Source organism: Ursus arctos, unplaced genomic scaffold, assembly GCF_023065955.2.
Source record: "Ursus arctos isolate Adak ecotype North America unplaced genomic scaffold, UrsArc2.0 scaffold_31, whole genome shotgun sequence".
Taxonomy (NCBI): Eukaryota; Metazoa; Chordata; class Mammalia; order Carnivora; family Ursidae; genus Ursus; species Ursus arctos.
This window is the reverse complement of record NW_026622997.1, coordinates 31096909-31117797: the sequence shown is the minus strand read 5'-3', so window position 1 is coordinate 31117797 and position 20889 is coordinate 31096909. Positions and strand designations below refer to the sequence as shown.

Here is a 20889-nt window from a genome sequence, read left to right as displayed (position 1 = left end):
AGAAGCAAAGTAACTTGTCCAGGTCATACAGCCAAGTAACTTGGTTACGAAAGTGTTCTTGAGTTTACTTCCTTCCCCAGTTAAGATTCTGATTTCATCAAGGGGAAAGATTAGTGTTTCCCATTATTTGGAGACTTTTTCTAACACCCCCCTCAGCAAGCATTCAACAAGTGGTACTGAGATTTGCTCCCAAGAAATGAACTCAGTTCCTGTTTATAAATAACCAGAACCCAACACACACAATGTTCGATGACTATTATATCTCAATAGAGCTGGGAAGGAAGGAAGGAAGGAAGGAAGGAAGGAAAGAAAGAAAGAAAGAAAGAAAGAAAGAACGAGCCAGAACTCAGCTAAATTCAAGTAGAGAGAACAGATTCCTACTCAGCAGTGACAGTATTTGTTGAATGAATGAAGAAATAAATGCAACTTTAGTTCAGTGGGTATGCTTGTAATCAGTGGCCTTCAAATGGATAAAGAGCCATTGGCACAACAATGGATAAAACTTCACCTTTCAAATAGACACTAGCCTTAAATAAGATCTTTTCACATGGAAAAAAACAGGTTCATAATCCAGTTCCATAATGCCTGACTAAGCCAAAATACAGATTTTCCCAGTCAGCAAATCACCAAATCCTTTGTTAAATAATAAATCCATTCTCATGATACCTAAAATTTTAGGGTATAGCTCAGACCTGATTCAAAATGTTTTCCAGGGTAATTCACAAACACATTACTTCAGCATTTCTTCCACATCTAGGCAGAATATCAAAACTCACCATTCTTAGAGCAGTGAAAATACTCTGTATAATCTTAAATGTTAATATGTGATTATGCATTTGTCCAAATCCACAGATTTACAGCACCAAGAGTGAACCCTAAGGTAAACGACGGACTTTGGGTGATCATGATGTGTCACTACAGGTTCATCTTCGGTTAAAAAAAAAGAAAAAAAAGGGTACCATGCTGGTGAGTGATGTTGACAATGGGGGAAGCTACGCATGTGCGTGGGGGGGAGGGCAGGGGCATATTTGGGAAATCTCTGTACCTCCCTCTAAATTTTGTTATAAAGTTAAGGATGTTCTAAAAATATTCTTTAAAAAAATAAAAATTAATTTTAAAGGGGAAAAAAACCCCACATAATTCTGCAATATTCTTTTCCAAGTACAGCCTAACAGGAGGGCTCAACAATTTGCAACACATGTGCCCTTGCCTGGGTAGCATCCAATAACCTTTGGAAGCCTCCACATTCCAGTGCCAAGCAGGGCGGCAGGTTCTTAGTTAGTGCCTATTTTTCCCTTTGTTTCTTTTTTTAAGACTTTGAGAGAGAGAGAGAGAGAGAGAGAGAGAGAGAGGGAGCATGAGCAGGGGGAGGGGCAGAGGGAGAAGCACTCCCAGCTGAGCAGGGAGCCTGACAAGGGGCTCAATTTCAGGATCCCTGGGATCACAACCTGAGCCAAAGGCAGACACTTAACCGACTGAGCCAGCCAGGTGCCCACCCTTTGCTTGTTTCTTAGACTTTCATTAGCAGGATCAAGGTTAACATGGGTGGAAATTCTCATACCTGGACCAGATTCTTCACTTTCATCTTCTATTCTTAGCCGTATCATCTTCCAACTAAGTTCACAAGGTGGGAAAAAATTTCTGCTACCTTTCCTGCTTCTTTCTACATTTCATGTTCTATGTTTCTTTTTCATTTTTTTCTTTCACCCCTTTCATTAGACAGAACACACAAGCTCAAACATATCCCCCTGCTTATTCTTTGGGAAAGGAGCAAATGATGCTTGCAGTCAGCCTAGGATAAATGAAGTAGGAGAAACTGAACACAGGATAAGGGTGGGGAGAAAGTAAGTTCAGCCCTGGGGACAACGGGGAGTAGAGGTTAAGAAGCAGCCATGATCTGCAATTCTGTTTTGATTTTCACAACAGTCATCCTTTCCAGTAGTAATGCTAAAATTTCAAGAGGACAAAATGTATAACTCTGAATTTAAGGTGTTCCTTTTCTCTATGGTAGAGTATATCTGTGAACTGGGGATGGGAGGGAGGTGGGCTAATTCAGATACTGGGAAAGCTACAGTAGATAGCTCCTACATGCACAAGAACACCTGCTGGAATCGATCTTGTACTCACACATGTGCAATCTGGGTATGTGAGGGCATTAATGCCCCCTGGAGCAAACCCTTGCCAACAGGGTCAGGGGCCAGGGGATAAATGCTCCCCATCTGAGGTGCATTCAAACTGCTTCCTAGAAGATCCTGGTAGTTTTCAGCCCAGTTGCCCACAATGGTGACCTACTAAATAAATATTCTCACACCAGCTTTCTCTCCTGTTTCATTTTCCCAACCCCCCACTACTGGTTCCTGATAATCTCAGGCTAGCACTGGGAGAACTAGCACTATGCAGTAGCTTTCTCAATGCCTGAGGCCCACCCCTTGTCTCAGGACAGAAATCCAGTACGTCAAGGAAGAGCATACAGGTCTAGTACCATTTCCACATGCAAGTGGGACAAAAGAGAGAGAAGAACTTATAGGGAACCAGGGCCTGGTTACATTTCTTGATGTGAATGTAATGATGTAAAGTGTAAAGGTGTCCCTTTAAAAGTGGGACAGGCATTTTGAGAACAAAAATCATAATCAAAACTCCCTATGCTCCTTTCCATGGAACTCCTGCAAGGACTCACCACTGAATCTTCACAATGTGCCTGGAACGATGAAAATACTAATAGACAGTTGAGCCTTGAGCAATGCAGCGGTTTGGGCGCCGACCCCTCCCACGCAGATTTATACCACACATGATATACAGCTCTGTATCCATCCCCTTCCCCTAGGGGAGTTGGATCATAGGAATAAAGAATCCTTTGAAGCCTGTATACTACTAAATGGTGCAGGAACAGAAGTGGGCTGCTAATCTTCATCATCCAGCTGAGGAAGGCAGATGCAAAAGAATCACTCACACATCATTGAATTCCTCCAGAGACCTTGCAGGTGTAAAAACATCCAACAGACCAATCACCTAGGAGAGAATAGAAAAATCAAGCAGTAAATAAATATAGAACTATAATATCCATCAGGTCTTAACCATTTTAATAGGAACTGATTTCAAACCCCACTATTTCAGTTCAATGACATCACACCATCATAGACTTAACCACGACTTATTTTTTTACCCAAATTATGCTTTTGATTTTTACTTAATAGCATCACCTCCCAGAATAACATATTTTACCATTAAAAACATCATTTCTTTAGAATTTGTTCACATATAGCCATTAGTTTATCAAGAAGCAAAAAGATTTAGGGCTCTTGACTTACACATGCCCTAACAGCCTAATGAACAAGCGGAAGAAAGTCACACTGCAACACCTATTACTATAGTATCATTTTTCTTTTCTAAACATATTATTATTCCATGAAAATTTTAGATATGTAGTGTTCAAGACTGACACTTTTTGAGCCCCATAATATTCTCTTAGTATATTCTTGGTGTTATTCTTATAATACTCTTAATATTCAGATACTTTTCTTAATTATCATCAGGTATTTAGATCAGACTATTAAAAAATGAAAAAACAAAGGCCATGTTTATACAAGGATAATGCAAAAACTACTTAATACTCGGTAAGCCACGGTTTTTGAGCAGTTTTTCTGATCATGGAGTTATACTGACTAATCCATATATACCACCACCATTCCCCAACCACCGTCAGTTACTCCTAAAACCAAGGTTAAGAATATCTGGAAATGAAACAAACAAAAGCTAAATGGCCTTTATGAATACTGACCCATGACTGGGCCTCATTAGCATTCTGCTCTAACCTAGCAAGTTAAAGAACAGCCCTGACAGTAAAATATACCAATGCTCAAAACATTACCATAAAAAAAGAACACTCTTAATTAGAATGTTACTTCATTCACCCATCAGAATTTTAAAAGTAATTTCAATTACACAGCCTGAACCCAAAAGGGAAACAAGCCCAAAAAAAGGCCTTGGAAGTCAAGGAGAATAGCTTTTCAAGACTTTGCATCTTATTCCAAAGGGAAGATACGGTTATCCATAAGATCATTACCCAGACAACTGCATACAAGAAAATCAAAATTACTTCTAATTGCACTACCTATTATAACTATCATTAACATTTTGAGATATTTCCTTTGATGTTTCTGATGTATGTACATTAAGAGTTGGGGTTATACTCTGCACAGTTTTATATCCTGCCTTGTCACTTACTATATAATGACTGTATCTTCAAATATTTTTCATGCTCTACCATTTGTATATACCATAATTTAACCGATTTCTCATCTTTGGACATTTAAGAAACACAGCAAGTGTGTGTGCATATGTGTATGTACATGTGTGTGTAATATATATTTTTCACATTTTGTACTTCCTTCCAGAAAATAAATTTCAAGAAATAGAATTATAGCATCAAAGGACACCAATACACTTAAGGATCTTAATATTGTCAAATTGTCCTACATAAAGGTGAAGTCAGCTTACATTCTCACCACCAGTGTATCCCTGACCTTATGAAAGCTCTGAATAGTACTTTAAATTTAAGTCAAATCATTTTCTTTTACCTTCCGCATCTAAACCATAATTGTTTTCCTTGAGTTTGATATACTCCTGGCTTAAGACCTCTGGTCTTTTGATTACTCTCCCCATCGCCACTTGTACTTTAGGTAACTGAGATCTAGAAGCCAATTTTATTCAACTGTTCCTTCTTGCTATGTGAGATGTCCCACCTCCCCAATACAACAGGAAAAGTTTAAAACAATTTACACTGTTTTACATTATTTCAATGGTGATTATGAAAATCGTCTGATTAAAGTAAATCACGAGAGATCAATTTACACAGGCTTTTTCACGCAAGAGTTACCTCAAAGACAAAGTAAAACAAAATAAGTCCAAATCATTTTCAAATAACTCCAACTTCAATTTGAAAACACAAGCATTTTGGAATCCAACAGCTGTAAGTCTGAACTCCACAGTCAGTTTGTGATTTCCTGGATCCATGAACTTATGTCTTCTTCAATCCAATAATCCAGCACTTGGAATAGTGCCTGGCACACAGTACTTCAATTAATATTTGTTAAACAAATGAAAGAAAGGTATCTTCTCCAAGCTTCACTCCCTCATACAGATGAGAGAGGGATGCTTATTTGGGAAGATTAAGTCGACAATGTAACTGAAGGTGCCTTGTCCAAAGGCCTGACCCTCTGTTGATTACCAAAATAAGTGGTGATCACAATCCTTAAGTTTTATAAAGAATTACAAAGTACAAATCACAGAAACAAACTATTTGAAGCAGCTACTTCCGGTACAAAATTTGAGATACGAAGCTAAGCTGAATTATTCAAATGATTAAGAAGCATGACTGCCAGAAGCACAATAAACTAATTTGGAAAAAATAATAGAACAAGTATGTTAGTAAACAGCCTATCAAATTTTAATTTCCTAAAAAGGATACATTTTATAAGATTAAAACTACCCATGTTACATCAAAAGTATTTTTAATTTTCTGTCGGCTTTTACAAATATCCCTTCTCCATTTGTTGTATTTATGGAGTATTCATCAAAAGGAAAATACTGTAAAATAAAGTTTCCCAGCATTAGAATAGGTCTGGGGAACTTTTAGGAATATTCCATAATCTATTCATTTCTCATTTCTTAAACGGAAACTTCCTTTTAATTCAAGTTATATTTTAGCCTATTTCTATATTCTTTTTTCCAATATGTTTTCAGACACCCAAAAGTAACCCAGGAATTATTTAGAGAACGCATTTATAATAGAAATAATCAGCCAATGTCTCGGATGACTGTCCTACAATGATCCAAAAGCTGACAGACAGAAGTAACATATTTTTACTAAACTGGCACATACTCAAGAAAAAACCCACTTTAACTCTGTCACCAAAGACAGCATCTAATGTATTTAACACAAGTGCACCAAAACAATGACTTGGTCTACCACGGTAGGGTTAAATCTAAGGCTCCCAAATACAATTTATGAAAGGATTCCTTGGATATTTTTAAATTTCAAAATGTACAGATCTCCAGGCCCTAACTCCAGGCAATCCTCGTAGCACCTACCCAGAAAGCAAAAAGATGCAACTGGCAGGCTGCTTCCCTTTCATCTTTCCTTAGAGCAGGTGTTAAGGAGATCAAGGTCACAAGTTCAACCAGGAATGTACCAGCTAACTGTTCACAGAGTAACTCTTACAGGCACAGAGGACACACCCCTAGCTCCTATTATTCATCTGGTAAATGTGTGTCTGTCACTCATTATCACTAATAAAAGAAATAACTTCAGATGAACCATTGATTCTGAGTCAGGCATTTTTGGTAAAAGATCACATGTGCACTTGGCACCTAGAAATTACATTTGTTACCAATACTTAATATTGTCAAGAGTTTTAAGCTGCTGCTGTTTTTGGAGGACTAGTGGCTAGTTAAAAATTATACAGCAGCCCAAAAGAGTCATTCATTCCTTCATTCATTTAAAACATTTTATTTTTAAGTAATCTCTACACCCAACATGGGGCTCAAACTCACAACCCTGAGATCAAGAATCTCATGATCTACTGAGTGGGCCAGCCAGATGCCCCCCAAAAGAGTCTTTTTTTTTTTTTTTTTTTTTTTTTTTTTTACGATTTTACTTATTTATTTATTTGGGAGAAAGAGTGAGAGAAAGATATAGAGCACAAGTGGGGGGAGGGAGAGGGAGAAGCAGGCTCCCTGCTGAGCAAGGAGCCCAATTCGGGCTCGACCCTGGGATCATGACCTGAACGTAGATGCTTAATGGACTGAGCCACCTAGGCACCCCCAAAAGAGTCACTTTTTTAAAAGAAAGAGGGAGAGAAAGAGGAAGATGAAAGAGAGGAGCTCCTCTTAAAATCCTCAATTACACTTATTTGGAGGTCTTAGCTCTTCCCTGGGTAAAACTACCTTTACAATTTGAGCTTCTAACAAGTGTTTGTGGAATCGGGTGACATTCAGGAATTTTCCTGTATTTTCCTATATTGAGTCTGTTAGCCCCTGTAACAAGAAGAGAACTATAAAACATTCAGCCATATGCCTTCTTTTGTTCAAAACCAAATCACCAATATTTAAGTACAGATGAGCCTCTAATTGATACTGCTAAAAACTAACCATGTTAACATGAAAAGACCAACTGCTATTAAGCAAGCTGCTTATGAAACAACTTATGTAAATTAAAATCCTGTGTTCCTAATATTATCAGCCCCTCCTTTCTTTTAAAAGATTTATCCATTCATTTGAGAGAGAGAGAGAGAGAGAGAGAGAGAGAGGGAGAATGCAACATGGAGGGGCAGACAGAGAGGGAGAGACAGTCCCAAGCAGACTCCTTACTGAGCATGGAGCCCAACACAGGGTTCGATCCCACAACCCCAAGGTCATGACCGGAGCCAAAACCAAAAGTCACATACCCAACGGACTGTGCCTCCCAAGCATCTCATCAGCCCTTTTTTTTTTTTTTTTAAAGATTCTTGTAGCCCTTCCTAAATTAGAACAATCATATCCCATCACTGTGGCCTCTTCATTTCTACAGAGTGACCCAAATGTAACCAGCCTAATACCATATAAGACACATTTTGAAGTACCCCATACAGAAAATTAAAGCATGATAAATAATCTTGTTTCTTATGATTACTAGAAAAGCTAAGGCATGGATTCAGATAATCCAAAATAATCTTTGCCCTAAACATTGGCTTAAATGGTCTATGAAGAGAAGCAGAACAATAAAGTATAGTGCTGGTAATCTAAGCCAGATGCTCATAAATGAGCACTGGCAACATCAGTGGGATCCCAGGGCCTCCTGAAAGTGCTTTGGGGTTCCATAAATGTTTCGCTTGCATTCCATTTTCAAAGTTTTCTTTATTTAAAAAGCTATGATAATGTCTTTGTCACATTTATTAATGTGTAATGAAAAACAGCATACACACTCAACTGTGTTAAAAACCAAATGTAAACGCATCAGTTAAGCTGCCAGGCCACCTTGATTGTACGCAGACCCTGGAATAAAGCTCCTCCTGGTAGCTTTTTCCATATATCTCAACTTGTAAACATGTCACTGATGAGGAAGGCTGCAGCACTGCACTGAACTTTTTAAAAATTCAGCTTTGCACATGGATGCTTACAGAAATCATACCTAGGAATAGAGGTTACCTGGGGAAAACAGAATTTGCTCAATAGTACGCAATTAAAATAAACCATGAAAACAAATAAGCTAGAGCTGGGATTACAACAGCATTGGTAATCCAATTCCAAATTCAAGTCTCAATGCTCCCAATTTAGAAGAAATGTATACCCTGTGAAACAAGCGTATATTAATAAAGCATCACTGATCTCTAATTTAAAAAAATTTTTTTATTCAATTAAAACAGAAAAGGTCTGAATAGGCAAGTAATAAATTTACACACTCTGAATTTTTTTCTACACAGTAACAATAGGGTGAAATGACTAAAATCTCTATGGCCACTGTTTCCACAATGCTACAAATTTTACAGTTCCTTTCATATGGCAGTCACATAAATTCTTTTAACTTGATTTTGAAATTTAGGAAAATAAGTATCCTCCGGTAATTGTTTTTTCACTTTCAGCTAATAGTCCAATTGCATCCTTTTATTTAATGTATTAGGATTGTGAAGCACTCCTTTGCAGGATGTCATTGCTCTCAAATTTCCAAACTGACAGAAAAGAAAAAGTTGTATTTAACTTAAACAATGTCTTCATCACATTTATTAAAATACCTGAATCTGGAAAAGCTGTCTTGAAGAAGATCTAAAAGGAAAATTATAATATTAAACTATCCATAAATTAATAGTCACCTTCAATAGGACATCCAGTGAACCTAAGGCATACTGCCTCAAACTTCCCCACTGGAATAACCCATAACAACACAAAATAGCCTTGGACTCCCATATTCGGACACTACAACCTTAAGTATATCCGGGAAAGAATGCAAAATCTGTTTGTAATATTTTCTCTTAAAAATCTATTAAAAAAAATGTTGGTTAATGCTTTCCCTCTAAAACTGTCTGAGTAACACTCGAACTCCAGGAAGATGTACCCATTGATTCCCAAGGCTTTGGGTGGCTATCTGGCATCACACAGCAGCCACAAACACCCCAATACCAGGAGCGTGGTCCAAAGTTTGACGCATTCTCGAGTACTCCCATCTGCAGTAATTAAAACACCATTTCTTCCAGTCTGTTCAAGAGCAGCATTTATTCTTCCTTGCATGAATAACTTACATTTTCATGTTTCATATGTTTAAGTAACCGCAGTTCTCTGTAGGTCCTTTTGGCATGAATAATGGACTGAAATGGTCTGGAGAGCTTCTTCACTGCCACACGTAACCCAGTTTTTGTGTCAAAAGCAGCACTAAGAAAAAAAACACAGACATGAAGAATTCACCATTGAACATGCTCTAAATACTTCAAAATTAGCATTTATAAGGAAGGCTATTTCGTTTCCAAATTAAATGGGCCTATAGCAAAGTACAAAGTATAAAAACTAAAACGACCTATAATCCCCCTATCCGAAGTAATCTTCTTTTATTATTGGTGTTTCCTTCTCATCTTTCTTTCTATGCATCTAAATCGGGGATCAGAAAGTTTTTTCCATGAAGGACCAGAGAATAAATATTTTAGACTTTGTGAGGCTTAGGGTCTTTGTTACAACTACTCAAGTCTGTGGTTATAGCCAGAAAGCAGCCAGACAATAAATTTAAAAATGGATGTAGCTGTGTCCCAGTTAGCACAAAAGCAAGCAGCCACTTGATCTACATGAGCAAGAGACTGATATACAAAGAGCTGGATTCTGTCTCCCCTGCCTTAGGCTTCACAGTCACCTTGCCACCAAATGCTGCCTGATCAGAGTGGAGGGCTTGGAATGACTTCGGGACGAGCTGGCACAAAAATTTCTTGAGTGCCTACAAAGTATCTGCCACTCTTCAGAAGCTAAAATACAAGAAGGACAAGTCAACAAATCCCTGCCCTCAAGCGACGGGCAGAATCATACAATAATTTCCAATAGTGATGAGTGCTATGACTAAATAAAACAGAATAATGGGGCAAATAACAGAAAGCCAGTGGGGTTTTGCTACTTCAGCTAGGATGTCTGAGCAAGTAGGTTCAAGCTGAGACAACTGAATGATGAGAAAGTTAGCAACCATCTAAAGGTATAGGGAAAAAGAGCTTCAAACAGAAGAAAAAAACAGTATTATTATAAATACTAAAATAGTATTATTAACATTTAGTATTATTAACAATAGTATTATTAACATTTATAATAAAGACTCAATAGGTTTTATTACATACCAGTAACTGTTCTAGACCCTTAACGTTAATTTTTAAAATTAAAATTAAAATAAGTTTTAATCCCCAACACCGCTGTGAAGTAAATGCTATTATCATACCCCCACTGAGAAATGAGGAAACTGAAGCACAGAGACGCTAAATAACTTGCCCACGATCACAAAGCTAGAAAGTGGCAGGAGGAGGGAATCTGGACCCACAGCTCATGCTATTATAACTTTGCCACACTGCCTCTCTGAAGAGCAAGTGCAAACAAAGGAAAGAAGAAACAGAGGCAGAAAAAACAGGGCATGCTGGAGGGTGTAAAGATGGCCTGTGTAGGTGGAAGGCAGAAAGCAAGGGGAGAGGAGAAAAGAATGAGGTCGAGGCTAGATCATGTAGGACAACTATAGCAAGAAACTTGATGTGTATTTTCATTATTTTTAGAGACTGGGCTAATCCGATCATGGCTCATCCTCCCGTTTATCTCAGTCTCCAACGGGCATCCAAGATTTCCAGATCATCTACCATGACCAACTCTTTTCCATGTGACTCTGTACTTACTTCAGAAGTTCCCCTCCTCTCCCTCCCAAATTCTTAGACTAAGTCCTCACTCTTCAACTCCCAATTTGTTATAAACTCCTATAAATCTTCATCCCCTTTCTGAGCCTTCCCTCCATTTCTTTAATTGAAACTAGGCTCTACCTTAAAGACACTACTTCTCTTACAGCCCTGCCCTTAGAGGGGATTCTCTCTCATATCCCAAGTCCCTTGTGGCCAGCAGGTGGGGCAGATGTCCTCCTCACCAACCATTCCTACTTCCCAACTATAATTCTCCATTTGTTTTACAAAAGCCCGGACTCACGGCTATCACTACCTCTCTGCTGCTGTAATCCACTGACCTGGAATTTTCCATTATTCACTGAAAAGTTGGTTCCTATCTCCAAGTCTCTCTCCACTCCCAATTTCTGTCATCATTCTTGGCAACTTCAACATCCAGGTGGAGGACACATCCAACATCCTGGCCTCTCAGCTTCCTGACCTCTCCAGGAAACTCCACCTCATCTAGCCTCCTCCGGGGTCACGCCCTGGACCTCTATCACCAACAAAAGCTGCCCCGCCTACACAATTTTGAATGCCAGCACCCATTTTCCATCACAAACCTATGCCTTTTAGTTTACTTCTGGTTTACTTACACGCTGACTACAGCGATTTGTGGACCTCATCATCATTGGCTTCAAGCCCTCTCCCATCTTCATTTCCCTTCTCGACTGGCTTAGACTACATGCTCCCTTGTGCCTCTGTCCCTGCCTCTGTCTCCTACACCCACCTGGATAAAGTCTAACTTTGGGTGATCTCAACTACTTAATTCTCCTTGTCTGAATCCAAGAACTAATTGTGGTTCAAGAAAAAAGAATGTACAATCATACAGATGGGTTTCATTCTTAATTTGACCTTAACCTCAAATAAGGCTCTCAAAACTGCCACTTTTTTCTAGGAAGTGCGTTTTCTTACTCATTTGACACTGTCTCTCTCCTCAAACCTCCAATTCACCCTCTTCCTTCAAAAGTTGTCCCTGCCTTCATCAAGAAAATAGAAACCAGCAAAAGGAAGCTCCATCTGCCTACGGGTAAATCTACAAACCCATCTGCACTTGGACCTATCTTCTCTGCTTCCTCTCTTGCTATACCCAAGGACACATGCCCTTTCTTACAAAAATCCAAGACCTCAATACATGCTCTGGAGCCACCTCCCTCATCCCCTCAAGGACTTCACTCCTTCATTCCCTTTCTCTCTCCCTTCTGAGTCTCTCTCTATCTTCTGGATCATTCTCATCAACATAAATATGCCCATCCTCGACAAAAAAAAATTTTCCTTGAAAGCTCTCCACTACAGTTAAAATTCTCCAGTGGTTCTCCACAGTGTGGTTCCTAGACCAGCAGCATTTGTGTCACCTGGGAACTTAGAAGAAATGCAAATTCTCAGGTGCCACCCCAGACCTACTGAACTGGAAACTGAAGTGGGTCCAGTAACCTGTACTTTATCAAGCCCGCCACATAATTCTAACACACAGTGAAGACCTAGGACCACTAATCTATACCTCTGCTCCTCCACGGACGAGCAGCACTGGCATTATGGGGGAGCTCTTTAGAAATGCAGACTCTCAGGCCATAAAGTAGAATCTATGTTTTGACAAGACCTCCGAGTAATTCATATGTATCTTAAGGTTTGACTCATTTCCTCAGCTTGCATTCCTTCCTCAATCCGTTACACTGGAACTGCTCTTCTCAGGTCATTAATGACTTGTTATCAGACCCAAAAGCCACTTTCCTGGATTACCAGCTGACATGGTTAACATTTCCCCTTTCTCTAAACACTCTCCATTCTGGAGTCCATATCAGCACATTCTACTGATTTTCTGTGACCTCTATGGCACCTCCCTCTCTGACTCCACTGCATGTGGTCCCTCTACTTGCAACTCTCTATTAGTTCCTCAGGGCATGACACTGGGCTCTCTCCTCTCTCCCACATTCTTCTGGATGATTTCATCTATACCCAAGACTTCAAACTAAATACCATCTTATATTGAAAACTTGCAAATTTATGTCTCTTGCAAATCTCTTCTCTGAGCCTGACTGCCTACCTAACATCTCCACATGAAAACCACACAAGCACCTTCAAACTTAGCAGGTTCAAAACACCTAGAACTATTCCTCTCCCTGTCTCCTATATCTCAATAAATGGACTTTCCATCCAATTGTTCAAGCTAAACATTTGAATATCATCCTTGATTTCCTCCAGCCTACTGGCCCCATCCAAATCTATCAGCAAGTCTCGTCATTTCCATCTCCAAAATACATCTCTAATTCAACTTCTCTTCATTTCACTGCTACCATACTGGTCCATATCATCCTCATCATCGGCCTGACTTATTCTGGTCTCCCTGCCTCCTGTTTTGTTCCCTTCGTATATACTCTCCACAAGCATCCAATTCAATCTTTTAAAAATATAAATTAGATGACAACACCCACTGCTTCAAATCCTTCAAGGAATTTCCTTGGCATATAAAATAAGACGTGAATTTCCTACTATAGCCTACAAGGCTCAGGGGATCTGACCACCAACGACCCCTCCATCCTGCTCCTGTGCTACCCCTTCCTTACACTCAGCTACTATGTTTTGAACATGCTGGCTCCTTTTAGTTCCTTAAACTCTTCAATGGGCTGTTTCTGGTTCCTAAGCTGCTCTTCTCTCCAATCTCCACTCCACCCCACAGTTGAATCTCTGTCCTCAAGCACTGGTTTAAATTGCCATCCCCCTCGAGATTATCAACAGGTCTCAGTTATTCTCTGTCACACCCTCCTTGTTTCCTTCCTTATCCTACATAAAGGGAGGGAGCGTTCTCCTCTCTCCCACTCCTGTTCCTACAAACCCATAAAATAATAACTTCTTCCCTCTTGGAAGTACCAAGTAAACGTATACTCTCTTCTAAACCCCTCAATGGCTCTAGTGAGACAGAAAATGGTCATTGCCATGTGACCCACCCTCAACTCTCCACCTCAGTTTGCCTGCCCACCTGCAGGCTGAGCATGTTCCCCTCTCCTCCACTGTTAAGCCCTCTGGGACCTCCTGGAGCAAGGAATGTCATCAGGTTTCCAGCTGACCTGCCCATGACTCAATGTGCAAGTTCAATTCAGTAGGGAAGAAATAAGAAGCCCACTTGAGCTGCCTGTCCAAGCCATTCTCCATGCCAGCTTTACAGTAATAAAGTACATATTTTTTAAAAAGATTTTATTTATTAATTTGACAGAGAGAGACAGCCAGCGAGAGAGGGAACACAAGCAGGGGGAGTGGGAGAGGAAGAAGCAGGCTCCCAGCAGAGGAGCCTGATGTGGGGCTCGATCCCAGAACGCTGGGATCACGCCCTGAGCCGAAGGCAGACGCTTAAGGACTGCGCCACCCAGGCGCCCCTAAAGTACATATTTTTATCTCTGGCTTCTGTATCCATTTAGAGAAAGACAGGCTAGGATTAATCAGTACCCTACCGCAATAATCACAATTTATTATTATATGTTTATTTACCACCCAGCAGAGTGGTTGAATAAAGGCAGAGGCTTTGGTATTAGACTATCTGGTTTTAATTTCAGCTCTGCCACTTAGTAGTGTATAATCTTGAGAAAGTTAATTAAATTCTCTCAGCCTCATATATAAAATGAGGATATGATCTATATCTAATAAGGAGAATGCTTATTAAGATTAAATGGGGTAACTTTTGTAGTAGCTTTAGCAAAAGGGCCTGGCCCATAGTAAAGCTTAAATATTGGACATTAATAATGTCTGCCTTTCCCACTCTTAAACACCTTGAGGGCAGTTAGTGTCTTCTGTTTTATTCACCACTATCTTACACAGGACTGAGCATAATGCCCGGCATGTGTACATTCTCAAAAAATGCTTAACAAAAGTATAAAAGTATTTTGTGATGTAGTTATCTGCAACATGAAAGAAAAAACTTCAAATTATGTGGCTCTCAATTTTTATAAATTCAATAGCATCCAGAGGTGCCCAGCTGGCTTAGTCAGTGAAGCATGTGACCCTTGATCTCAGGGTGGTAAGTTCGAGTCCCACACTGGGCATAGAGATTATTTAAAAGTAAAATCTTTAAAAAAATAAATAAATAAATTCAATAGCATCCAACACGAAACTCATTTTACTGTTAAAAACCTATAATCACTAAGTGCTTTCTATTGTAAGGCACTGTTTTTAGATCTTTACACGAATGAGCATCTTTATCACAACTTTATAAAAAGACATTATTATGTTTTCCATTTTACAGATGAGAAGACTGAGGCACAAAGAAGTAATGGTGCCCACAGTATAGAAAGAAAATCGCAGAGCTGAAATGAGATTCAAGTGGTGTGTTTTCCAGCATCAACTCTTAATGGATACCACTGAATGGATCCTCAATGGATCTCTCAATAGAACTCCTACATTATCCTAATAGATAATCAAGTTCAACTTTGTAAAAAGGTCAGTCCATTTTAAATATATTCTAATTGTATGAACTCTGCTTTTCTAAAAAGCTTCCTACTATAATTAATTGCATTTCATATGGAAGAAGTTTTTCCTGTAATTTTACATTGAACTCAGGATAGTATTAATGAAAAGTATTTCATAAGAAATCACTTTTGCTCTATATGCATTACTTCATTTAGGGGAAGTTTTTCAACCTCTAAAGTTCTACTACTCCCTGTGAATCTAGAATACTGGAGGCAATGATGTGGTATCTTACAAATACCAAAATATCACTTCCTATTTACTGAAATATTTCTTTCATGAGATGCTTTGTGAATACAAAAGAAACATTAAACATTGCACCTGATGTCACAGAACCTACCATCTAACTGGAATGATGAAAACATACATGAAAGCAAACAATGCCTAATAATACAGTGCAACTATATACAGTTGACTACTTTTTTAAAACTTGGGTTTAAAAATATATAAATTTGGTTTAAAAGTTTACATATAAAAATATATAAATTGGATTCACAATATATAAGTGTTTATTGCAGCTTGTTCATAAGAACGAAACCAGAAACGACCTTAATGTCCAATAGGGGAGAATCTGGATTATGGTATTTTCTCCCATATATATTGCAGCCACTAACAAGAATCTCCATATAGTACTAAAATGTACATGTTATATTATTGAAGGGAAAGAGTACAAGTTTCAGAAGTAAAGAATGATCTGATCTGTGGGGGAAAAAATGTATACTCACACATGTGAGTAAATATACACAGAGAAGAAATGTCTAATATATTCAGAATTTTAACATTTTTGCTTGTTTTATATTTTTCTATCCTGATTTTTTAAACGAGCTTTTATCTTTAATATAAAGTTATTAGTAAAATTAGAACCTAAGTCATATATATTGTTGTTACCCTAAAACAAAAATAGGTACTAACTTTAATAAAAACACTATTAACATTATATTTCCTTCAAATGATACTTACATAGCTATACTCATAGTACATAAATTTTTATCCTCTATCCCTAAGGCATAAGTATTTTCCATTTTACTAAACATTTATTGTAATTTCATTAAATATCTGCACCACAATACACTAAACTATTCTCTTTATTGATGGGCATTATAGCCGTTCCATTCATTCACACACACAAATACAATAAATACTACTACAATGGACATCTTAATTCACACTGCTTCGTCAATAATTGCATGATTTCCTTAGAGCAAATAATTTTTACTTCAAAGGACATACACTCTCACTTTTTAAAACATATTTTGTTTACAAAAGAGAATAAGCAGGGGTTGTTCAGAGAAACTGCTTTCTGCTTACCAGTTAATGATTCCTATAGCAAAGCTGCTGAAGCAAGGAATATACTACCCATCCTCAACCCCACCTCTTTAAGCATTTAACTCCTCTGACCTAGCCTCCTGTTACTATCACTACTCAAAGCAGTATTTGGAAAGTGGAGAAATCTCATCCTAAATCAAACACTATGATTACCAAAAGCAAAAATTACTAATAATTTTTTAAATCACCTGATAAAACCAATTAAATCAAAGGAGAAGAAATTCAAATTTACTGAATACCCGTTTATGTCATGTATCATTTGGGAAATGTTTAATTTAATCCTTATAACTTTTTGAGATATATTGACTTTCCAAAATAAGAAACTAATGGTCAAAAACATTAACAACTCATCCAAGGGCATATAACTCATATGCAGTGGGATTCAAAGCCAGATTGGTCTAATTTCAATGTGCACTCTTTTTCCAGAATGCCAAGCTGCCCAGGATAAGGGCAACCCAGGACCAGCTATTCACTTTGCCTTTATTATAATGATTCATTTACTAGTATTACCAGTTGGGCCTCTTAATCACATTTTGAAATTATAGCTACAAATAAAACCTTGTTTTCATGAACAATATCATAAAATGGTAACTGGAATTACCTTTACAATGATCACGTTCTCCAAACTAAAATTCAGGATACATTGTTTAATAAGGTTTTCCTTCAATTATAAATTCACATAAGTCTCCCAAAGTTATAAAACTAACTCACATTTTATAAAATCACTGATATGGTAAAGAAAAAACTAAAGGAGGGGCGCCTGGGTGGCACAGCGGTTAAGCATCTGCCTTCCGCTCAGGGCGTGATCCCAGCGTTATGGGATCGAGCCCCATATCAGGCTCCTCTGCTATGAGCCTGCTTCTTCCTCTCCCACTCCCCCTGCTTGTGTTCCCTCTCTAGCTGGCTGTCTCTATCTCTGTCAAATAAATAAATAAGATCTTAAAAAAAAAAAAGAAAAAAGAAAAAACTAAAGGAAAATATATAAAATTCATTAAAAGCAGTGATTATAGTATAGGATGTCATACTCACTCATCTACTGCTGTGAATCCAGTGCCCAGGACACAATATTCAATAAAATTGTATGTCTTGTTACCCATTCAAAATTGCCTCCTCTCTCCCCCCCCAAAAGACTGGCTTATTAGATTTTTTTTTTTAAGATTTTATTTATTTATTTGACAGAGAGAGAGAGAGCATAAGCAGGGGGAGCAGCAGAGGGGCGGGAAGAAGCAGGCTCTCCACTGAGCAGGGAGCCCAATTCAGGACTCGATCCCAGGACCCTGGGATCATGACCTGTACCAAAGGTAGATGCTTAATCAACTGAGCCATCCAGGTGCCCCTGGCTTATTAGATTCTTAATATATCCTAATATAATTCTGTCTAACTTCTAAATTTATTTATCCCACTTAATTCCACAATAGATTTAAAGCAGTCTGGAACTATACATACATAACTTGAAATAACAGTGATTATAGGAAAATAAATTCTGTATGGGTGAGGTTAACATACAAATGATTATTATGAGATCCTTTCTAAACACCCATTAGAGTGGTTTTTTTTTTTTTTAGTGGGTTCTGAGCCCACTAAAGGCATCATACAACAAGAGAACACAACCAGTTAAGACATGAGTCACAGGAACCATATTATAAAAACAAACTAGGTACTCAGGAGAACTGAAGAGAGGCATAATTATTCCTGTAATAAAACCAGAAGAGTTCCTCCTGTGTATGTTTATGAAGGAGACACTGTATAATGTGGTAAAAATGTCCTAATGAACATTCTTACACAAATAGTGGGTTTCAGATGGTTCTTTTCTTAGAGTTATCTATATCAGTGGAGACTGTTTCATAAAGCCAAAATACAGTCCATTATTAGCAAAGGTGGGGAAGAGAGTACATAATAGCATGGCATGCTGCTGTTCTCTGATGGCCTTAATCTAAGAGGAAATCTTAAGTGTGTTGAGAAAAAAAGGTAAGCTCCATGTTCCTCAGACAATCCTCCAAAGAGGATTTCCATCAACTGAGCTTTTGATAGGTATGGAGACACAGAGACTATTTCTGCTCCATGGCTGCCACCTGGCTTGCAGATTTTCTATGCAGCAAGGTAAAGGCAGATCAATATGCTTTAACAGTCAGGTGGGTTGCTAGGTAGAGTAAGAGAGACAACCTCTTAAGGAAGGCAAGGTACTGCCTAACCAGGACAAGTGCTCACGTCAACAGAGCACGGGAGGACAAATGACTGTACCAGGTTTTTCTTCAAAAAACAATTTGGATTTTCCCCAGCAGAATGAAGAATGAGCAATCACCTGACAAGTCTCAGAGTAATTTGTGAGGATCAGAAGCGGTTTTACAATTTCTTTCAATGATCACAGATGACTTCCATAATCCCTGGAATGATGTGAATGAGTAAAAAATGAACCCTCAATAATGGCTAAAACAACAAACACAATTGTGTTTATTTTTGGAAATTAATGGAAAAATCTAAATATATTAAAATTTGGGGCGCCTGGGTGGCACAGCGGTTAAGCGTCTGCCTTCGGCTCAGGGTGTGATCCCGGCGTTCTGGGATCGAGCCCCACATCAGGCTCCTCCACTATGAGCCTGCTTCTTCCTCTCCCACTCCCCCTGTGTTCCCTCTCTCGCTGGCTGTCTCTATCTCTGTCGAATAAATAAATAAAAAATCTTAAAAAAATATATATTAAGATTTGTAGTTACAATGAATTAACAAATTCTTATTAATGCATCAAATTAATTAAAATATCTAAGGTGAAGGAAATAATTGCAAAAACATGACATCTCTTCTCCAGATCATACAATTTGAGGATTTTTTCCAATTGAATTTAGGTTAACTGCTAATAGCCTTTAAAATGTGCCTTCTAAATAAGTAATTTATACTACTAACTTGGAACTTTCTCTTTACCTATAACACCTGATGCAAATTTCAATAAATATCATACTAGAAATATTTTTCGGTACACATCTTCCTCTACTATAGAAACCTACTTTTTCTTCCTTCTAAATTCGAACAACTGTGCAAGTGTCACTGTAGTTTCTTTATTTTTATGCTCTACACCTCCATTTTGGAAGTAATGTCATGAAAATAAGGCAAATTTGTGCAAAAACTAGAACTCGAGTTTTGATTTAGGAACCTCAAAAAATATTCTTCAGAGAAGCAAGGGACTTAAAAGTGACTTTAAAAAACTCACCACATTTGAAACATTGTTAGCTTGCTTTTAATATCTTCACTAAGTCTCAAGTACCTTGTTTTTATGTTTATATAACACTTTTTTTTAAAGAATCACAAAATTATTTGACTACTTGCAGCTATATATAGTATTTTTAAGTGGAATTTAGTTTCTTACAATAACACTTTCATACTTACGGGAAGAACATCAGATGTTGTTAATACAACTGTTACAAGTGTGTACGATGCAACCAATCCCCAACCTTTCCGTTTTTAAATATTCCTCTCAAAGAGGCTCAAAACACAAACGACATATTAAACACTCTTAACAATAGATCAGTAAACTGAATAGAAAAGAGAGTCATTTAATTGACCATATACTTTGCCTTACACAACTTAATAGTTCAAGAACTTCTATGGAAATTGAGTATTTTCATGGAAATCTCATTCAGATTGGAAAGTGTATTTGTGACAGGATTAGGGACACCAGCTATGTGTCTGGAACTCAGAGCATAGCAACACATAGGCTAGATACCTGCCATTCCTGATTGGTCTAATTCCTGCTGCAAAACTTTTAAGCTACTGGAGCAAAAACGTTTTTCACAATTGCTTTAATTTTTATTAGCCTGATGAAAACTAAAATTCAAACAATGTAGAAATTTACTTAGACATGCAATTTAAAAATCCAAACCAATTTGTGATTAAAATGTGAAATGTAATTAATCTTCATTTGCTATAAGCTCCGTTTGAAAATAGAATCATTTTATAAGACATTTCTTCACTGAAGCTTTAAAGGCCACAGTGGTGTGAGTTAACATATTTCTTTGATTGCAAATGCAGTTGATACATCTGCATCAAGAGCAATAGTTATCTCATATTGATTACAAAAATATTACATGTGGATTATTTTGTTACATGTGGAGTTACTTTCCCAAGCCTCATTAGAATGTTGTCACCATGGGTTTATCTTCCCTACTTTTGTGTTTGAAAATTTCAGCAACAAATGTTTTTG

General features: G+C 37.9%; 1 protein-coding gene across 3 annotated transcripts in view; it reads right to left on the bottom strand.

Annotated features, from left to right (window-relative positions):
* The window catches only part of MAPK14 (mitogen-activated protein kinase 14), a 72355-nt gene that overhangs the window by 38688 nt on the left and 12778 nt on the right, over positions 1–20889 (bottom strand). For all 3 annotated transcript variants that reach the window (XM_026482745.4, XM_026482744.4, XM_026482743.4), the window contains exons 2-3: positions 9273–9402; positions 2951–3009 (exon numbers count right to left, since the gene is read on the bottom strand). In XM_026482745.4, coding sequence (XP_026338530.2) covers positions 2951–3009; positions 9273–9402 — 189 coding nt within the window. The remainder of the gene's footprint in view (positions 1–2950; positions 3010–9272; positions 9403–20889) is intronic.